This window comes from Mirounga leonina, unplaced genomic scaffold (assembly GCF_011800145.1).
Source record: "Mirounga leonina isolate KUSES-001 unplaced genomic scaffold, KU_Mleo_1.0 Mir_197, whole genome shotgun sequence".
Lineage (NCBI taxonomy): Eukaryota > Metazoa > Chordata > Mammalia > Carnivora > Phocidae > Mirounga > Mirounga leonina.
Window position 1 is genome coordinate 5,343,978 of NW_023270494.1, and position 19,424 is coordinate 5,363,401.

The 19,424-nt window shown below is 51.5% G+C and overlaps 1 protein-coding gene and 1 long non-coding RNA gene across 2 annotated transcripts in view; both read left to right on the plus strand.

Moving 5' to 3' along the window:
• Nucleotides 1–11,604, plus strand: part of SRP68 (signal recognition particle 68) — a 30,340-nt gene extending 18,736 nt beyond the window's left edge. The window contains exons 9-16 of the mRNA XM_035025970.1: nt 1,714–1,812; nt 3,868–3,932; nt 5,609–5,762; nt 6,399–6,493; nt 7,502–7,631; nt 9,361–9,436; nt 10,268–10,320; nt 10,791–11,604. Coding sequence (XP_034881861.1) covers nt 1,714–1,812; nt 3,868–3,932; nt 5,609–5,762; nt 6,399–6,493; nt 7,502–7,631; nt 9,361–9,436; nt 10,268–10,320; nt 10,791–11,018 — 900 coding nt within the window. The 3' untranslated portion in view covers nt 11,019–11,604. The remainder of the gene's footprint in view (nt 1–1,713; nt 1,813–3,867; nt 3,933–5,608; nt 5,763–6,398; nt 6,494–7,501; nt 7,632–9,360; nt 9,437–10,267; nt 10,321–10,790) is intronic.
• A 1,031-nt stretch (nt 11,605–12,635) lies between these two features.
• LOC118024248 lies at nt 12,636–19,332 on the plus strand. Its single transcript, XR_004683053.1, has 3 exons — nt 12,636–14,801; nt 17,158–17,234; nt 18,759–19,332. It is a non-coding gene; the product is annotated as an uncharacterized LOC118024248 (long non-coding RNA).
• Nucleotides 19,333–19,424: the final 92 nt, after the last annotated feature.

A 19,424-nucleotide genomic window follows, 5' to 3' on the forward strand; every position in this document is an offset into this window, starting at 1 on the left:
ATGTTATTTTTTTTAAAGATTTTACTTATTTATTTGAGAGAGACAACGAGTGGTGGGGAGGGGCAGAGGCAGAGGGAGAAAGAGAAGCAGACTCCCTGCTGAGCAGGGAGCCCGGTGCGGGGCTCCATTCCAGGACCTGAGCCGAAGGCAGATGCTTAACTCACTGAGCCACCCGGGCATCCCAAAGATTTTATTTTATTTTATTTTTTTAAAGATTTTATTTATTTGAGAGACCAAGAGCACGAGAGGGAAGAGGGCAGAGGGAGAAGCAGACCCCCTGCCGAGCAGGGAGCCCGATGTGGGACTCGATCCCGGGACTCCAGGATCATGACCTGAGCTGAAGGCAGTCGCTTAACCAACTAGCCACCCAGGCGCCCCAAAGATTTTATTTTTAAGTAATGTGTACATCCAGTGTGGGGCTCGAATTCACATCCTGGAGATGGAGAGTCTCCTGTTTCCCCGGATTGAGCCATCCAGGTGCCCCATCACAGAAAGTTCTGCTGGACAGTGCTGTTTAGGTTTCAGTACATTAATAGTGGCTATGTTTGCCTTTAGAGATTTATAGAATGACTGTGCCCCTGATTTTTTCCTAAGTTAGTGAGCAACAGAAAAGTCAATATAAGTAGAAAAGTATGTTTGATTTATATTGGGTAATTTACAAGGAAGTTTTTCCCCCACACACACACTGGAAACTAGGAAAAACATAAGAGTTCTTAAGGGAAGGAAAGGTTTTTCTTTAAGCCCCTACCAACCTCTTAAAGGAGTGGGCAGTAATGGGTTTTCTTTTGGGCTATCTTAGAGGTCAGTTGAATGTCAAGAGATCTGATTGGATGTTTCTGTGGAAAGTCAAATATAATAATGGAGTGTTGATGTTTTAATGTCACAGTGGGTCTGCCGGCAACACAAGTTCATCTCCTCTCTGCCTCTCATCCACTCCTACCAGCTCAGTCAGATTCTTTAGAATGGTAATGTGGTTTGGCAGGTACTCTGTTAATGAATCACTTTTCCCTTTTCCCAGCTGGCTAATAGAGGGGTGACGCCCTTGAACCTTGTGCAGACTGTCGTGGAGTGCTTGTCAACCTCAGCATACCCACAGGGAATATCTAAGGGCACAATTTCTGTGGTGAAAGGAGCTTCGTGTGATCCTTAGGAGAAATATTTTTGACTTGGTATTGGTTAGTAACGTTACTCACTTGGACCTAAAAGAAATCTAGGATAGGCAAGTCTTTGGGGTACGTTTGTAAGGGTAACTCTGCTGGCACACAGTAGGCCTGAGACCATTTGTTCTCGTGTGCTGTGTTTCAGGGATGTCGGGGGCAGGTCCTGAGCAGAGGCGGAAATGGCGGAGGAAAGTAGTAGAAAGTTCTAGGATAGGAAAAAATTTAAAGCATCTGTTGTTTGACAGATCGTTTCAGATCAGTTATACAGATCCTTTTTCAGTGTGCTCACTTCATATTTATACATACATGTGTATATCTATATATATATATCATTCCGTTTCCGTATGAATAATGAATAAGCCTGTTAGAAAAATCTTAGCTGGTGGAGACTAGTGACAATTGAAACGATCTCTGATTTGGGGTGTTTCTGGCTGGATGTGTGTGTTTGTGTATAAATGGGGGGGGAATCAAGGCATGGTTGTTCCCTCCTCGCATTAGAATACTGTGGCTTACTCAGAGGAGAATTTTTTTACTGCATTCTGCCCTTGTTTAGGCTGAAAGTGAAGAAACCAAGGAGCGTCTGTTTGAATCCATGCTCAGTGAGTGTCGGGACGCCATCCAGGCCGTGCGGGAAGAGCTCAAGCCCGATCAGGTAGGACTGTCAGCTGGGCCACCGGCTCTTGCTCCTGGCTGAGCTCCTTCTCAGTCTGTGTGTCTTGTTCTTGGGGTGGGGTGGGGGTGGGGTGGGCCCAGTGGTCTGAGTGCACAGACTCTTAGCCAAGGTATTTTTAGATCTAGTGATGGGCTGACAAACGACAGAAGCCTCTGAACTCCCATCAGGTTGAGAAATTTCCTCTCCATACTGTTCTTCCTAATGGATTCATTTATTACCTGTGAAGCCTTTGGTTGCAAATTCATGGCTCCAGGTGGACTTTTCCAGTGCTCCCTTTTTCTAATGTCACTATGATTTCATTTGGGCATCTAGGCTGAAAACCTTGGGACTGTCTTTGTCTCTTTCTTCCCTATCACCAGAAATCCTACTAGCTCTCCCTTTGACTTCTCTCTCCACTTTTCCATCCCTCGCCCCTGCGCTGTTTCTGATTTTGTCCTATGCCTGGACTGCTATGGAAGTCTGATGGCTTTTCCCATCTTGGTCTGGGTTCAGTTCTCCAGGTCTTTCCTGCCAGCAGCAAACATGGGATCTTTCTAGATCCCATCTCCCAGGTCTAGAGCAGTGGGCTGCAAACTTTCATGATAATGCAACCCATAAGTAGAATTCAGCATGTACCTCTGATACATTTATTTATAAATTATATACTTTATTCAGTAGAAATGAGAAAAATAGAAGTTCTGATTTTCTTCTTATACCCCACTCTTCGGGTCGTGTGCACCCTGCTTGAGAGCCCATTGGTTTAACAAGTGCAGTTCCAACTCCATGAGCAGGGAGCCCGACGCGGGGCTCGATCCCAGGACCCTGGGATCATGACCTGAGCCAAAGGCAGATGCCTAACAACTGAGCCACCCAGGCGCCCCTGGGTGGTTGTTAATCTAAAAAAGGTTCATAGCGGGGCCCCTGGGTGGCTTAGCCATTAGGTGTCTGCCTTTGGCTCAGGTCGTCCCACTTCTGGCTCCTTGCTCAGCAGGAAGCCTGCTTCTCCCTCTCCCATTCCCCCTACTTGTGTTCCCTCTCGCTGTGTCTCTCTCTGTCAGATAAATAAAATCTTTAAAAAAAAAAAAAGTTCATAGGACTGCATTCCTTTGCAAGGGTTTTTTTAATTATTTTTTTAAATTTTATTTATTTTAGAGGGGGAGAGAGAGAACTCGAGCAGAGCGAGGGGCTGAGGGAGAGAGGGAAAGAATCTTAAGCAGACTCCACGCTAAGCGTGGAGCCCGACGCAGGGCTCGATCCCACGACCCTAAGATCACGACCTGAGCCAAAGCCAAGAGTTGGACATTTAACCGACTGAACCACCCAGGCACCCCTCCTTTGGAAGTTCTAAGGGAGGAATCCATTTCTAGCATTCCAGAGAATGCATTTTCTGACTTCTAGAGGCCACCTACACTTCTTGTCTTGTGGCCCCTTCCTCCATGTTCAGAGCCAGCAGCTTAGCACCTTCACTTCTCTCTGACTTCTGCTTCAGTCCCAATACCTTCTGTCTGTCACCGGCCCTCCTGCCTCCCTCTTAGAAGGAACCTATAATTATACTGGTCCCACCTGGATAATCCAAGCTAATTAAGAGATCCTTAACTTCATCCCATCTTGAACCATGTGAGGTAACACCTTCACAAGTCCTGGAATTAGGACGTATGCATCTTTAGGAGCCATTGTTCAACCAACCACAAAAGGCTGAGCTGACAGCCTAAGGGGTTAGATCTCAGAATGTGGGTCGAAGGCACAAACCCGAAAATGGTGCCATGGGCTGTGGACTGTCTGCTGTTCATGCTTTGGGTCTGGACACGGGACCAGTGGACAGGAAACCTGACTGGCCATTCTCTGAACTCTCCTACTTAAGTCCAGTTTTTAGATGCTGGTGACAACTGTGTGGCCTTGTTCTAGAATATGCCCAGGGGGTCTTTGATATTTCAGGACCCCTGATTTACTAGAGCCTGTGTTCCCAGGCACTTTGGAGACCACACCATGGAATGAGGTGGTCAGAGCTAAGGGCGGGATCAGCTGTTTTATCTTTTCCTTTATTGCTTTCCACAGAAACAGAGAGATTATACCCTTGAAGGGGAGTCGGGGAAGGTCTCTAATCTTCAATACCTGCATAGGTAAGGGCTATAATTTTTTTTTACTGTTTAGCACTGTAGTAAAATATATCCTTGGAATGAAAGAGTATATATAATGTTTACGTGCATTTTATTTTCTGATTTATTATATAGCGAATAATACTAACGTACATATGCAGGTTTTATCACATAGGAGTCTATATATTGCGTTTGTATGTTATCCTATTATACATATAACTTTAAATTTTATACATTAAGAATAAGAATACAACTAGTAACTTTGAAACTCCCTTTGGCCCCACGCTGGTTATTCCTCTTTCTCTTCCGGAGGTAACTGCTTTCCTTTTGCCAGGCTCCGAAAATTACTCTCCTCTGTGTTCCGAATGTTTTCTGTCATCCCCTTTACATTTAAGTTCAGTTTCAACTCCAGTTTGATTCTCTCTGGAGTTTATTTTTGAGTGTGGTGTAAGGATCTCCTTCACCTTTTTGTGTGAGGATGATGGATTGTTCGGGTGCAGTTTATGGACTGCACCGTCCTTTCCCCACTCACCTGCGGTGCCAGCTCCGTCCGGCATGCAGCCCGTTTTCCCCTCTCATGCTCTTTTCTGATGCTCTTCTGCTCTGCTGATTTATTTTCTGTACTTGCACCAGCACAGTGAATGCCTATGACTTGAGTCTTGGTGTCTGGTGGAGCAAGCCCCCCAGCAGGTTTTTTCTCAGACACAGGTGGACTCTTTCTGTCTCTTTGCTCTTTCATATACATTTTTAAATCACCTGGTTAAGTTTAATTTTGTTTTAAAGGTGTGGATCATTCTGTTCACCCTGAAGAGGGGTGGAAGGAAGAGTGACAGTTTTGGAACTTTGTGGGGAGAAGTAAAATGACTTGGGAAAAAGTGCACTTCTCACTAGATTCTCTACCCCATGTGACCTTGAAATCTTCATTCCTTAGTTACTGCTTGTAACTTTTTTCATGAACCTGGTAATTTTCAGCCATTCCCCAACCCCTCCTTTTTTGTAAAAACACTTCCCTGTACCTTAATCTACATGAGGGAATTAGATATTATGTGAATGTCGAGCAAGAATGACCATTTAATGTCTTGTATTCAGCAGTCCTGTGAGAAAGCCGAGGCCCAGGAGGTTAAGGCACATGTTTGTAGTTAACAGCCACAGAGAGTCAGAATCAGGAGTTGATCCAACTTCCTAACCTTGAAAAGACTCTGAGAGCTTTAACAGGGCTCAGAAAACCTTCAAACTGTGATGCCCCGATGCCCCCGGATCCATCCGCGTAACCGTCCAAAGAGAGCGTCCCTTAGTATCTTCTGAGAAGAGAAGGTCATCAGATGAGTAGGAGCTCAGGATCCTTGTCATGTGGGCCAGGCAGTTAACTGATCCTTGTTCCAGGAACGGGTTTGCCATCCATGGATCATCTCAAGGACTAACAGTGACCTCTGAAGTCAGTAGCTTTGGGGTTCTTTAAGACAGAAACAGAGGATATAATTCAAACTAAAATCAGATTTGTCATAAGGTCTCATACCAGCCCCCTGCAGATCTACCACCGAATAGCAGCCAGAGTTGAGGCCCAGGTCAAATGGCCCTGCTGTGTGACGCCCTCGCCCCCACGCCCTTCCCCTAGGTCAGTCCCAACTTGTGGTCCAGTGCTCTTCTCAGAACGCCAGCTTCCCTGAGCATAACCTGAGCTGACGTGTGGTACATTCCAGCTACCTGACTTACATCAAGTTGTCGACGGCTGTCAGGCGGAACGAGAACATGGCCAAGGGGCTGCAGAAGGCGCTACAGCAGCAGCCGGAAGATGACAGCAAGCGCTCCCCGCGGCCCCAGGACCTCATCCGGCTCTATGACATCATTCTGCAGGTGACCCTCGAGGACTGGGGAAGCAGGGCCTGTCCTTCGCAGACACAGAATGACTTAGCTTTGCGTAGCGAAGGGGCTGGGACCAGCAGCAGCTGTTAGTGGCTCAGGAAGAGAGGCCTTGTTCTCAGCCATGAGCCGCGATGCTCGACGTGTTGGTGCAGAGAGGCCAGCAAGCCCTCGGGTGTTCCCTGAGCGCCTCGCCTGTGCAAGATCCTCTCCCACGTGCTGTGGGCCTTCTGAGACCTGAGGCCACACTGTCTTGGCGCACTGGGGGTTGGTCTGTAAGAATGAGAGACACATGCATACCATCCAGGCATCTATGGGAGCTGCCAAACAGAGGGCCACTCTGAAATGAAAGATCAGACCAAGAGATTCCCTCTAGTTGACTTGGTCTGAGAAGTCTCGGAAGGAGGTGAGGTGTGAATGGAGTCATAAAGGACAAACAGGCTTTCGGTAGCAGAGAGGGGGTGGTGGTGACACTAGGTGGGGCTGCTGCCAGGCCACTCCTCACAGACCTTCCCGTTATTGCTGGCCTGGGCTCTCCTTTTGCCTGTGTGTGTTTTTACAAGGTCTCCTGTCAAAAACCCAGTCTGAAGCCTGCTCTTCGTGAGTTCTCTTGTTGTATCTCTCATGCAGAATCTGGTGGAATTGCTTCAGCTTCCTGGGTTAGAGGAGGACCGAGCCTTCCAGAAAGAGATAGGCCTCAAGACACTGGTGTTTAAGGCTTATAGGTAAGGTCCCATGAGGCGGATGGAGTTCTCCTATGCTGCCCGCTGGCTCTGTAAGTCTTGGGAGCATGGACCGGACTCCAGAAGATTGGGTCGTTGGCTGTATGGTTACCTTTCCGATGGTCAGAACGGTCAGCCCAGCATGTTCAAGGGAAGCCTTTGCTAAAGGTACTGGCTGGGAGTTTCCAGTGTACCTCATTTGCTCTTTGGATAGGGTGGAGGAGGTGGGGGGTACACGTTAAGGTCTTTTCCCTCCTCTTCCCTCCTTCCTCCTGGTGGAAAAGGAACAAGTGTAGGAAAAGGTGTTAGTTAACAGAACCAGAGTGGAATCTGAACTGAATTAGGAGAAAGCTAAGGCTCCGTTTTTTGTTTTTGTTTTTAAATGAATCGTGTTATTTGTAACTTGAAGGTGGGCTGTGTGGAGCAGGAGAGGGGTGAGGACAGAATGGCAAAATAGAGCCGGGTGTGTAATTGCCCACCCCACCCCCCATCCCCCCGGCCGTCACACCCCAGCACTCTCTTACTCTCTGGCATGCCACATCTTCGCTCTTGTTAGCCCTCTTCCTGGCCCGTGTTCTGTCAGGGACCAGCAGCCCTCAGGCTCTTTTGACCCCAGTGGAATAGTTTGCATTAGCAAGAGGATTCTTGGGTTTGGTTTTTGAAAAAGAGGTGAGCAAGGATGAGCGAGCTGGCTGGATGTGTGGGCGGTGGGTGGGACTCATATTTGGGCAGCATTCCTCCTCGGGGCCTGTCCCGGCTTCCACCATGTGCCTTTGGGAGCCGCAGAGTCAGACGGTAAGTAGAAGACGGTGGGTCTGTTACAGTGTGGGACGTGCACAGCGCAGGGAAGAGTGGAGGGTAGCCTGGCAAGCCGGGGCATGGAGAATGTCGGGGTCTTCCCTGCACTGATCCTGAGGTTAAGAAGCCTGTTTCCAAATCTAAAATTGAGCCTAAACTTCAAGGAAAGCCTTGATCTTCTAGAATATTCTGGTTCTTTCCTTTCCCCGCCAGGTGTTTTTTCATTGCTCAGTCCTATGTGTTGGTGAAGAAGTGGAGCGAAGCCCTTGTCCTGTATGACCGAGTCCTGAAGTACGCAAACGAAGTAAATTCTGACGCCAGGGCCTTCAGGAACAGCTTAAAGGTGTGGCACTGCTCCTTGCCCCCACGCCCAGGGAAGCTATGCAGTGAGACGACCTCAGGCCCATCCTCCCTGGCCAGCTGCGGGTGTGGTGCGGCCCTGAGCGCTTCCAGGCCTGAGATGGACTCGGGTACTAAGAAGGAAAGCCATTCCTCTGGTTAAAATAAACTTGAAGTACTGTTCTCAGATTTGGCTACATGTTACAGTCACCTGGAAAGATTTTTAAAAGATGGCTGTCTGAGTCCCATCCCCCCAGATTCCCAGATTCTGGTTCTGATCCCTGTAGGGTCTGGGGTGCGCATTGGGATTTTGTAAAGCCCCTCACTGATTGTGATATGCAGCCGAGTTGAGAGCCAGTGATGAAGCCTTTCCCCACAAAGCGTGCCTGCACCAGCAGCAGCATTTGGAACTTGTTAGAAACGCAGACTCCCAGGCCCTGCTCCAGGCCTACTGAGTCAAAATCTGCCTTTTAGCAACCCCCCCAGGCAATCTGGGTATACCTCAAAGCTTACCTGCTGATGGAAAGTACTTGGTGGTTTGGTTCGTTTTGCTGCTTGTTGAATGACAGCTGGCTTTTTAAGCTGTGGACTGCTGTAATGATGTGGGGATCGAAGCACCAACTGGCCCAGGGAACCCAGGCGCGTTTGTTTACTAGTGGAGACCGTTCGGGAAGGCCAGCCGGGGTTGCCCTGGGCAGGCTGGCGCGGGAGCCACTGCTCTGTGGGCGTTCACCTGTTCCCTCAGAACAGCACTGGGTTCCGGGATAACATACACACCAGGCTTCTGCCTTCAGAGCCACACAGACTTGCCTGCGGGAAGGAGGAGGTCCTCGAGGGAAGGTGGGGATGGGAAGGAGGAGGTCCTCGAGGGAAGGTGGGGATGGGAAGGAGTCGGTGAGGGGGTATGTGACCAGCATGGTGGCAGCGTAATGATGGGGTGACCTTGGCCCCGGGATGTAGAGGCGGACTGTGTGGACGATTATCCCAGGAGACAGGAAGAGGCGTTTACAAATCCCTGTCTGACCTCTAAGTCTGAGAATAGAGGCGGGAGGGGTTCAGATCTTTTCGGATTTTGCCAGGTGGGAGACTGCAGCCTGCCATGGGGCCCCTTTGTGCTTCAGTCTCCTCCTCTAAAGTGGAGTACAGATGAATTCAGGATTATTACGAAAATGGAATTAGCAATTGTGTGAACTGCTCAAAAGGCACCTGGCCCATCATGCATGTAGCATGTGATATGCTTATTCATAATATTATCCTCGCTACTGTCTCCAGGCATTATTACTTAAGCTAAGGCATCACTTTTCCTGTCTGAAACAAGTTAGTGCCTTTTTTTTTTTTTAAGATTTTATTTATTTGATAGAGCGAGTGAGAGAGAGAGGAGCAGGAGGAGGGGCAGAGGGAGAAGCGGGTCCCCGCTGAGCAGGGAGCCCGATCTGAACCGAAGGCAGACGCCTAACTGAGCCACCCAGGTGCCCATTTTGTTTTTTTAAGTAGGCTCCACGCCCACTGTGGGGCTTGACCTCACGACCCTGAGATTAAGAGTCACATGCTCTATCATCGGAGCTAGCAGGCTAGCGTTTTTTGTTTTGTTTTGTTTTTTAAATACAGTAAACTGTTTATAAAGTCTAAAATCCTGTGGAAATAGTGGTGGGATCACTTAGCTCAGCTTAGTTTGGCACACTTGTCTGGCCCGGCTCTGGCTCATGAGTACATGTTTTTCTGAATCATTACAGGACCTGCCCGACGTGCAAGAGCTCATCACGCAAGTGAGGTCAGAGAAGTGTTCTCTGCAGGCAGCCGCCATCCTTGGTGAGCCACTTGCCTCCTCTTGTGACATGTTCCCAAATTTCCTTCGCTGGTATACCTCCCCTCTCCTGCCCCCTACACTCCTGTTCTAGTTAATCTGTAAGATTTTTTTTTTCTGCCATTATTTCTGCCACATGAAGGCATCAAACTGTGTGGAAGAATTTACTTACTTTTTTTTAAGATTTTATTTATTTATTTGACAGAGACACAGCGAGAGAGGGAACAAGCAGGGGGAGTAGAAGAGGGAGAAGCAGGCTCCCCACAGAGCAGGGAGCCCGATGCGGGGCCCAATCCCAGGACCCTGGGACCATGACCCGAGCCGAAGGCAGACGCTTAACAACGGAGCCACCCAGGCGCCCCTACTTATTTATTTTTTAAGATTTTATTTATTTGAGGGAGAGCAAGAGAGTGAGCACAAGCAGGGAGAGGGGTAGAGAGAGAAGCAGGCTCCCCACTGAGCAGGGAGCCCCATGTGGGGCTCGATCCTGGGACTCCAGGATCATGATCTGAGCAGAAAGCAGATGCTTGACCCAGTGAGCCCCCTGGGCGCTCCTGTGTGGAAGAATTTAGAGAACCAGTTCCGAGGTTCCTCCTCCCTAATAGTATTTTTCGTACAACCGTCGGGGCTCCACTGGCCTGACAATGTTGCTTCTGGGGTTTATCGTCTGTTTGTCGGCGCTGCTTAGACCTCGGCCCAGGAAGGAAAGGGCTATAACTTCCCCACGTGTTGCTGCCTTTGCTCTTGGGATTTAGAACCCATACATGTGATAGGTGTCATTTGTGACTATATCGTGTTAAGTTCCTGTTCTTACTGAATCCCTGTGCAACTTTCAGATGCAAGTGACTCCCACCAAACGGAGACTTCCTCCCAAGTCAAGGACAACAAGGTATGTCTGGGATGCAGCTTTTGAGGAATAAAGAGTAGAATTCATAACTCACTAGAAATGTGTGCTCAGTTGTAGAACAGACAACGCTTCATCTCTAAGCAAACCCCCTGTTTGCCTCCCTTCTGCTCAGAGACGTCACAGCTGCTTGTATAAGGTTTGCTCATGTCAGCTAGCTGGCCCCAGATAAGGAGCTTAGGAACTTGGGCTGTGAGGCGCAGCTGGCTAGGAGCTTGGCCTGGGACGCCCAGTACGCCTGTGCCCCTGGCCTGGCCCATGCCGCTCTCCACCTCTCTAGGTTTCGGTGACTTTCAGCTATGAGGTGGGGACGTGATGACACCCTTGTAGGAGATTGGTGGGGATCAAGCGAGGAAGCCCATGTAGGCTCTGAACTGGGTGCTCAGCACGTAGTGCGTGTTCCACGGGTGGTCAGTGATTAACTCCTGGGTTCCTCCCTTTGGTTTGACTCCCAGCCTCTGGTCGAACGGTTTGAGACATTCTGCCTGGACCCCTCCCTCGTCACCAAGCAAGCCAACCTCGTGCACTTCCCGCCGGGATTCCAGCCCATCCCTTGCAAGCCTTTGTTCTTTGACCTGGCCCTCAACCATGTGGCTTTCCCACCTCTTGAGGACAAGTTGGAGCAGAAGACCAAGAGTGGCCTCACTGGATACATCAAGGGCATCTTTGGATTCAGGAGCTAACCAGGCTCTTCTTGGGGGCAAGGGGAGATTCTCACTCTTCATCTGTGTTGTGAGAAAACCCCAGCAAGTTCCATGATATTAAATCCAGGTCTGCATTGGCCCCGGGCAGGAGTGTAACGTCCTCAGCCCTGCGTCCCTATGTCTTGTGTGTTTGTGCACTTGCCGTTATTAACCGGTGTGCTAGAAGGGGGACCCTGCCGTCTTCTGGTGGATGTGTGCGGGATCCCTCTATCCGCACCTCCTGGGGGAAGGGCCGCTGCCATCTGGCCCCGTGGCCTGTGGGAGCCGTGCTCGGGTGGGTCCACGCCAGGCATGGATGGGAGCTCGGAACTTTCTGTCGTGTTTCTTCAGTACCGCGGATTTGCAGTGGACTCCTCCTCGCCGTGAGCACCCCGAGTCCCGTGAAGAGTCTGTGGCCAGGGACTGCTGGCAGCGCCGCCCCACAGCTACGGTCAGCCTTACGCCCTGTCACCTCCAAGTGGGAGTGAAGTTTCAGAACAAGCAAAGAGCTCTATTTTTAGAAGAAATGTGTTACACTCAGAAATGATGAAAACAAATCTTATATTAAAAAGGCAAAGATGCTGGAGACTGTGCCCATTTTTTTACATGCTCTCACATCTGGTCCCAGCGCCCTCCTAGGGACCTTGTTGCTCGATCCTGTCCTGTCGGGTGTCCCCTGACATCTGGCAGCTTGGGTGTGTCTGAGGCCAGTTAAGGGAGAATTAGAGGCACTTTCTAAATCTGAAATTTTTAGATGCCATAGATTATATTTAAATCAATTTCCTTTTTTTTAAAGTAAGCTCTACGCCTAATGTGGGGCTCACACTCATGACCCCGAGATCAAGAGTCACGTGCTCTACAGACTGAGCCAGCCAGGTGCCCCCAATTTCCTTTTTTTTTTTTTAAAGATTTTATTCATTTGAGAGAGCACACAAGCACGGGGAGAGGAAAAAGCAGACTTCCTGCTGAGCAGGGAGCCCGATGAGGGGCTCGATCCCAGGACCTGGAGATCTTGACCTGAGCCAAAAGCAGATGCTTAACCATCTGAGCCACCCAGGCGCCCCTCCCCGGATTTCGTTTTTAAGTTTTTCCTTTAGTGACCCTTTTTCTATCATAGCATCAATAATAGAAGTCCCAAAAGCAGTGAAAGAAAGCGAGCAATAAAAGTGATTTAGACATGAGATGTATCTGAAACCTCTGAATCCCTTTGGAGGTGGAAACTCACTTGCCCCGTAGGAAAGCGAAGCCACAGAGGGAAATGTTGGCTTCAGTGTGGCGTAAACCTGGAGCTGATTAGAGCAGCTTGAAGGGAAGGCTGGGTGGTTAAAGACCTGAGAACATTATTTCAAGCTGGACCCACTGTGGGCACGGACATGCCTCTTGTTTTCCCAGGGAACTACAGAGGGGGGAGTTGCCAGAAGTTAGAAGACAGGAAGACAAATCAGACTTCTTCGTTAGAATTGAATGTTGTCAAGGACTCCAGATGCTCAGATTGTGATCTCTCCTCCCCCCAGGATTTGCTTTGGGTCAAAGAGCCTTAGGAAGCTGATTTTGTTTTTATTTTATTTATTTATTTTTAAAGGTTTTTTATTTATTTGAGAGAGAGAGAGGGAGAAGCAGACTCTCCACTGAGCAGGGACCCGACTTGGGGCTCGATCCCAGGACTCTAGGATCATGACCTGAGCCAAAGGCAGACGTTTAACCGACTGAGCCACCCAGGCGCCCCCTGATTTTGTTTCTAAATAGAAAGTTTTATCATCTGTGCCATACAAGTCAGCGGTTATCCTCCCTCCCTCTGAAGATACAGCACAGATGACCTGAGCATGAGGTCCTGGAATTTGGTCCCGAAGGCTTAAGACTGTGTCCCTGATGGGCTGAGGGAGCCCTGGGGGTCTTTATCCTTTTCCTTGCCCTCTTCCTGGCTCCCCAGCTTGGCAACAGCAGGCTGTGGACTAGGTTCTGTGCTTCCCTTGCCCCATTCTCTGTGCCCACCGGCTGCAGCCACAGCTGGGTCAGGCCCCCAGCGGCAGGCCCCCATGCAGGCAGCCCTCCAGCCTGTCTGAGCCAGTGGCTCCTTCTGCCCTCATCTGTCTTGCTCATGGCCCTTCCTACCCCTCCTCTTTTAGAGTGCCGGCATCAGTGGGGAGGTGGAATCCAGAGTCAGTCATTCTGATTGACCTTTCCTAAGCTTTTCCTTTCTGTGGCCACACTAGAAATTCCCTTCCTCCTGGTGTCCCCGGGAGCTGCTGTGCATGGTAGTGGCTGTGGTCAGCCAGTGAGGCTGTTAATAAGGCATGTTTAGTATTAAGAGCACGTGTTTACACAAGAAGACAGCCCTGGCAGGGCCAAGGTCTCTGGTTAGCTTGCACATCCCTTCACATAGGATCCCTGGACATTAAACAGACTGTCACGGGAGACTGCGCCAAAAGCAGGACCCCATCATGTCCTCAGGCCAGGGAGCAGTGCTCACGACCATGGGTTCAGAGTCGAGCCCTGGGCCGCTCCTTGGGCCAGCACGTTTTGCTGGGTAGATGGACAGAACAAAGTGCCAGTAGCCACACAGTGGAACAAGAGTGCGGTCTTGAGGTGTAAGTGATGGATGCGGGTACTCACTTTGCTTCCCGTGCTCATTCCTGCAGTTGGGGCTCCCATCCCTCCCTGGGATGAGCTACGCTTGCTCAGCAGGCTTGGACCCTGCAAGAGGCTTCTGTCTCCCCAATCCAGAGAGGAGGAGAAGCTTACTTCGGACTCTGCCTTACAGCTGCCGTGCTAAGGGCTTTTATTTTCCTGTCTGTTGAGCGGTGGTGGTCTTGACTTGCAGAAACATGAGTGGTGAAAATTACCAGGAGATAATGCTGAACATCAGATTGAAAGACATAATGTGGCCAAGTTTGTGGCCTCTAACCCTGTTGGTTCTGTTTGGAAAAACGGAGCGTTGAGGCAGCTGGGGCCAGAGGGGCTCTGACCACTCTGTTTCCTGGGTGTTTTCTCCTTTCCATGTGCGTTGTTTCGAGGTACTGTCTCTGGTTTTACTTTACGCTGAGAATTCTTGGATTCCCCTGTTGGAAATGAAACACTGACAGGCTTTGTTCCATCTCCTTCCTCTGGTGGCAGCCTGAGCCTTTCACTGGCTGGGAGGTGACGGCCTGTGGTGGTCGCGCGCCCTGTCCCTGCCACGGCTGGAGACCATCCCGATCTCTCCTCCCACTGAGGTGATGGCCTCACCCCCTCGTCGGGGGATGCTTGACCCTGGGGACTGCCGAGGTAGGGGCTGCATGGATTTTGCACACTTGGCATCATTAATCCCCAAAGCTAGCCAATCACAGAATTCTAAACACGTTGCTGTGCAGCCTTCACAAGCTTGGACTCTTCAGAGGTCTAGGAAAACACCCAAAGATAGCAAAAATATGTGTTGGGCCTAATTTTATTTCTAAGACAGTTGTTGCTACAGAAGAGACAGAAACCAGGTTTAGCTGTAAAATTTATCGATGTTCCGAAGCAGAGAGAGAGATTGGATGCTGCCTGCATCCTGACAGCAGCAGCTGGAAGAATCGAGCCTGTCGGTCCGCGGGCTGTGAGAGGCGGGGCGCGGGCGGGGCTGCGCGAGGGGCGAGCACGGCCCCCCACCCCCGCCGCAGGCCGGCTCTGCGGTGTTCACCGTGTTATTAGCCGGTATGGGTGGATGAAGTGTGATCTCAGATGACGAATACGGATGGAGTACTCATGAGAACCTTTTGTCTGAACTTTCCGAGCTCTTACGGGACTGTGAGCTCAGCATCTAAGGTTTGGTTTTTATTTTTGTTTTGGGGCAGGATTGTGACAGCCCATCGGTCCGATGAGCTGCTCCCTGCTGGTGCCAGGACCCGCAGGAAATGCCGAGCAGGCGGGGCCCTGCCTTCCCCTTGGCCGTGCCCTCTGTGGGGATTTTCACGGTGTTGGAAGGGGGAGCCTGGCTTCGCGGTAGTCCCCATTTTCGGCAGATGGTTTCTTCACGTCCACTAACTGCAGCATGTGTCCTCATGCTCAGTCTGTGGACTGAGGAGTCACTGGACTCCTCACACTTGGAAAAGAACCACAGCCCTTCTATTCGGCTGAGCTTTTCCCAGGGGTCTTCTGGCAAGGGGCAGGGCAGGTACGACAGGCAGGTGACCGGTCCCCGAAAGCTGTGATGTCCGTCAGCTCTGGCTTGTCTGTGGAATGGAGAGGGCGTGGGGGTCCTCACCCAGAAAAGGGGCATCTGCTTCTCTGTGAGAAGGAAAATGTGCAAAGGGTTTACTTAGTACCTAAGAGGCACCTGACTGACAAATAGGAATTTCCCTCCCTTCACTGCCCCCCCTCCCCGCCTCCGGGTCGGCGCCGGCATTAGAACACGTGCTTCTCCGCCCAGTGCCGCCTGTGGCGGGCGCGACATCCTGGCTGGGACCTGGGGCCTCGCGGCGGGAGCTCCTGCCTGGCCAGGACTGAACTAGGGAAGTCTCTCTTCCAGCCGTAGCCCCACAGTGAGCAGCTCTCCCCGGGGACAGGGGGACAGCGGGAGCCCAGTGTCCAGGAGGCGGGGCTGCTGTGCGGGGAGTTGGTGGGGCCCGTTCCGCTGACACCCAGCGCCCTCCCTTCCCTCAGCGCGCCCCCACCGCCTTTCTCTGCCGCCCTCCCCAGGCCAGGCCCTGCTGGGTCTAAACAGCATCACCAGGACAACAAGCCGAGTCCACTGAGCTGCCCACGTGCTTCCAATTTCCTGGCTGTAAAGACTGATTAGGAAGCGTTGCTCCTCAGCCACGAAGACTGTTATTAGTTCTTTGGGTTTTTTTTTGTTTTTTTAAAGATTTTATTTATTTATTTGAGAGAGAGAATGAGAGAGAGAGCACATGAGAGGGGGGAGGATCAGAGGGAGAAGCAGACCCCCTGCTAAGCAAGGAGTCTGATATGGGACTCGATCCCGGGACTCCAGGATCATGACCTGAGCCGAAGGCAGTCGCTTAACCAATTGAGCCACCCAGGTGCCCAGTTCTTTGTTTTATAAGCCTTTTCCTTCCTCAGACCGGTGACCGGGGCTCAGTGCAGGTCAGCCCCTGCCGCTTCTGTACGACCCGGGTGACTCCCTCCCGCGGCTGAGCTCGCGAGTGCCGCGATGGCCTGGCCGCCGCCCGCAGACCTGAACTTCACAGGAGGGCCCAGAGCCCTTGGGCGACCGGGAGACCGGAAGGCCCAGCAGCTCCTGAGGCTGTGTGGTGGCCCAGAGACGCGGCTGTCCCGGCTCTGGTCCCGCAGCGGGACTGGGCCAGCCGCTGTGCCCCAAGGCTAGGGAAAGGGAGTCACTCCTAGAGGGGAACAGCCTTGACCTTGTCCTCTCAGGCAGACTTGGGACTTGAGGACTCCTGAGGTCACCCCGTAATCCTCTGTCTCACCGTCTAGTGTGGGGGACCCTGATCTCCTGACAGTAGGGTGGGTTGGTTGGTTGGTTGGTTTGAATTGCTTCCTCTATACTCTCCCTGTAAAAGCCCCAAAAGGAATAACCAGCTCCTTTTCCTGCCTTTTGTGCTCTAGATAGGCAAGCCGTGGTAGCTTAAGCCCTGGTGTGCTATGCAAGCTGCCACCCTTCGCCTAGCTGCACACGTGCATGGCGGCCTTGGGGCCGGCAGCTCGGCGGCTTTCAGTCCCGATCACTCGCCTGCTCTGGCCCCCCACCCCATGAGCTGTGAGTGGCCCGCATCGGCCTGCCTACCAGCTCCAGGCTAGGGGGTGTGAGAAGCTGCTACTTGGAGTCCTAGCTGGCACGGTGCCGGCGGGGGACCCTGGACCAGTGGCCTCAACCTCCCACTCCACAGAGGAGGAAGCCAGTGTCGGGCGAGGGGAGGCCCCAGGGGCAGGACAGGGAGCCAGGCCTGGGCTTCCTGCCTGGTTCAAAAGGAGGAGATGTGGCAGGGCGAGGCCTGGGAAGGCTGAAAGTTGCTGCACGCTGTCCAGCTTCTAGGCCAGGGCTGTTTGGTGCAGTTGTCCAGTTAACCCTTGAAAAGCATGGGTCCACTTATATGGGGCTTGCTTTTTTTTTTTTTTTTATAAATTTTTTGTAAATACAGTCCAATGCTGTAAATATATTTTTTTCTTCCTTACGATTTTCTTAATGACATCTTTTCTCTAGCTTTCTTCATTGTGGGAATACAGTTTATAATACGTATCGCACACAGAAGATGTATTGAGCAACCATTTCTGTTACTGGTAAGGCTTCTGGTCAACAGTAGGCTGTTAGTAGTTAAGTTTGGGGAGAGTCAAAAGTTATACAGAGATTTTCAACTGCATGGGGAGGTCGGCGCCCCAACCCCCACATTGTTCAAGGGTCAACTTAGTGTGAGCCACAAATGCAAGCCCAAGCCACATGTGTAATTTTAAGTTTTCGAGTAGCCACATTTTAAAAAAAGTAAAAAGCAGATGAAATTGATTTTTAAAAGTATATTTCATTTAACACAGTGTATCCAAAATATTGTGGCTTTAATCAAGATAAAAAAAAAATCACTGATGAGGTATTTCACATCTTTTTTTCCACACTGAGTCTTTGAGTTCCAACGACTGAAATCTTGTGGCTGCCGTGTGGGACCGTGCAGGTCTCCACGGAGGCTCTGTCCCATCCTGGCCACCTAAATGACCCTTGTCTTTCTCACATATTTCTTTGTCCCTCTCCCTTCTCCTGTGCTTTGGTCTTGGGGGTCAGAGTCACTGCCATGTGACTAGGAGCATCTCCCAGACGAGGCTGTTCCTGCCGGCTGCATGTCAGCCCCTATCTGGGGCACTGGGGCCTGATTTGATTCGGCATTAGACAGTCACGCCAGGAATTCAACTCTTGTTTTTCTTGCCATGAATCAGTTAGCCCTAATCTCGGGCGTGTGAGAGCCTCCTGTGCCGCTTATTTATTTCCAGGAGAGCCTCTGCAGACAGGAGACAGAGCTCAACCGTTCCAAATCTCAGTCTGGTTGCCTTTTGCCTCCTGCCATCAGCAGCCGGGGTCTGCATCCCTCTACCCTGTCCAGCTTCGAGGGGGTGGGGGGGCTCCCCTTGCTGCTCCTCTCCCGGGGCTGGAGTCTGGACATCTTTTTCCCCTGGGCCCCCTACCTCCAATGACCACCACCTCCCAGGAAGGAGCCCCGAGTTCTCAGGGAGGCAGGCCAGGGGGCTGAGGGCTGCAGTCTCCTGCCTCCCGTCTTGGCTCTCCTGGGCTCGTCCAATCTCAAAGATAAGGAAGTGAGCTCTGTGGTTGGAGATGAGAGGCTGGCGCATTCAGGGCTGGCTCCTGGATCCTGCAGTCATTTAAACAATGGCCCCTTTCTGAGGACAGTTGATTGCAGGCCTGCTAGTAGTGGTTCAAAGAAAATTGTCACCCAGCAATAACATGGAGGAGAGGCTGGGGTGGGGGTGCATGGCCTCTAGGCCTGGCCTTCCATCTCTGGCTCCAGCTCACACTCAACCGGGAGCGGAGCTTTGGATACCCTCAGCTTCCTTGTTGCTACTTGTCAAGGCCCCCTGGTGCCCTCCTCACCCCCGCTGTCCCCCTAGCCCCTCCCCTGCCAGGATGGGTGACTCCTGTGTCCCCTTTCCAGGACCAGGTTCAGTGGCTTGTCCATGAGATGCAGCCAAAAGGGACTCCAACCTCTTCTGTCCCACTTGGGCATGTGACCAGTCTCAGTTGTCCCCCTGTCCTCTCTAGTTGGAGGGATCCATCTCTACGTCTTCTCTGTTTTCTGCCCTCAGCTAGGCTTTACCAGAATGTCCCCCATGCCCCGAAGCAAGCATGGCCGCATCCCTCCTCTTTGCTACTCGTCCAGCCCGCCCTCCACCAATGCTGTCATGGTTCCAGGGAGTGGCGCTCTGGCTGTAGAAGGATTCTTCGACTTGGGCAGTGAAAGGAGGGCCTGCAAATAGGGGAGCACCGCAGGAGAAGGCAGCTAGCAAGATGGCCTGCCTGGCACTCGATGCAAGGAAGAGGCCAATAAACTGGCACCATGTCCACCCCATCTGACTCCAGAAAAGCCACGAGGGGCCCCTTCTGGGGGACCGAGTGAGGAGAGGCCGGCAGCAAAACCCAAGTACAGTGGGTTCCCAGGGGGCTCAGCCAGACCCTAGGCTCAGCAGCACCTGGAGGCTAATGCTGGGGGTCCTGGGGCAAGGGGCGCAGGGGGCATCCCAGCCCCTCCGGAGCTGGTCTGAGACTCTTCGGAGGATCCCAGAGCCACAGACAGGATGACACTGAGCCAGCCAGGAAGGTCAGGCAGTGGGACTGTGGGGTTGTCGTCTGGGGAGGCGACTGGGTGGTGGCCGCTTTTAAAATGTACCTTGTGCCAGTTGTCTGGGGTGAATGCCCCCTGTGGCTGCCCCATAGTGGTGATGGGGAGCAGCGCCCCCTCTGCCGGGGGTGGG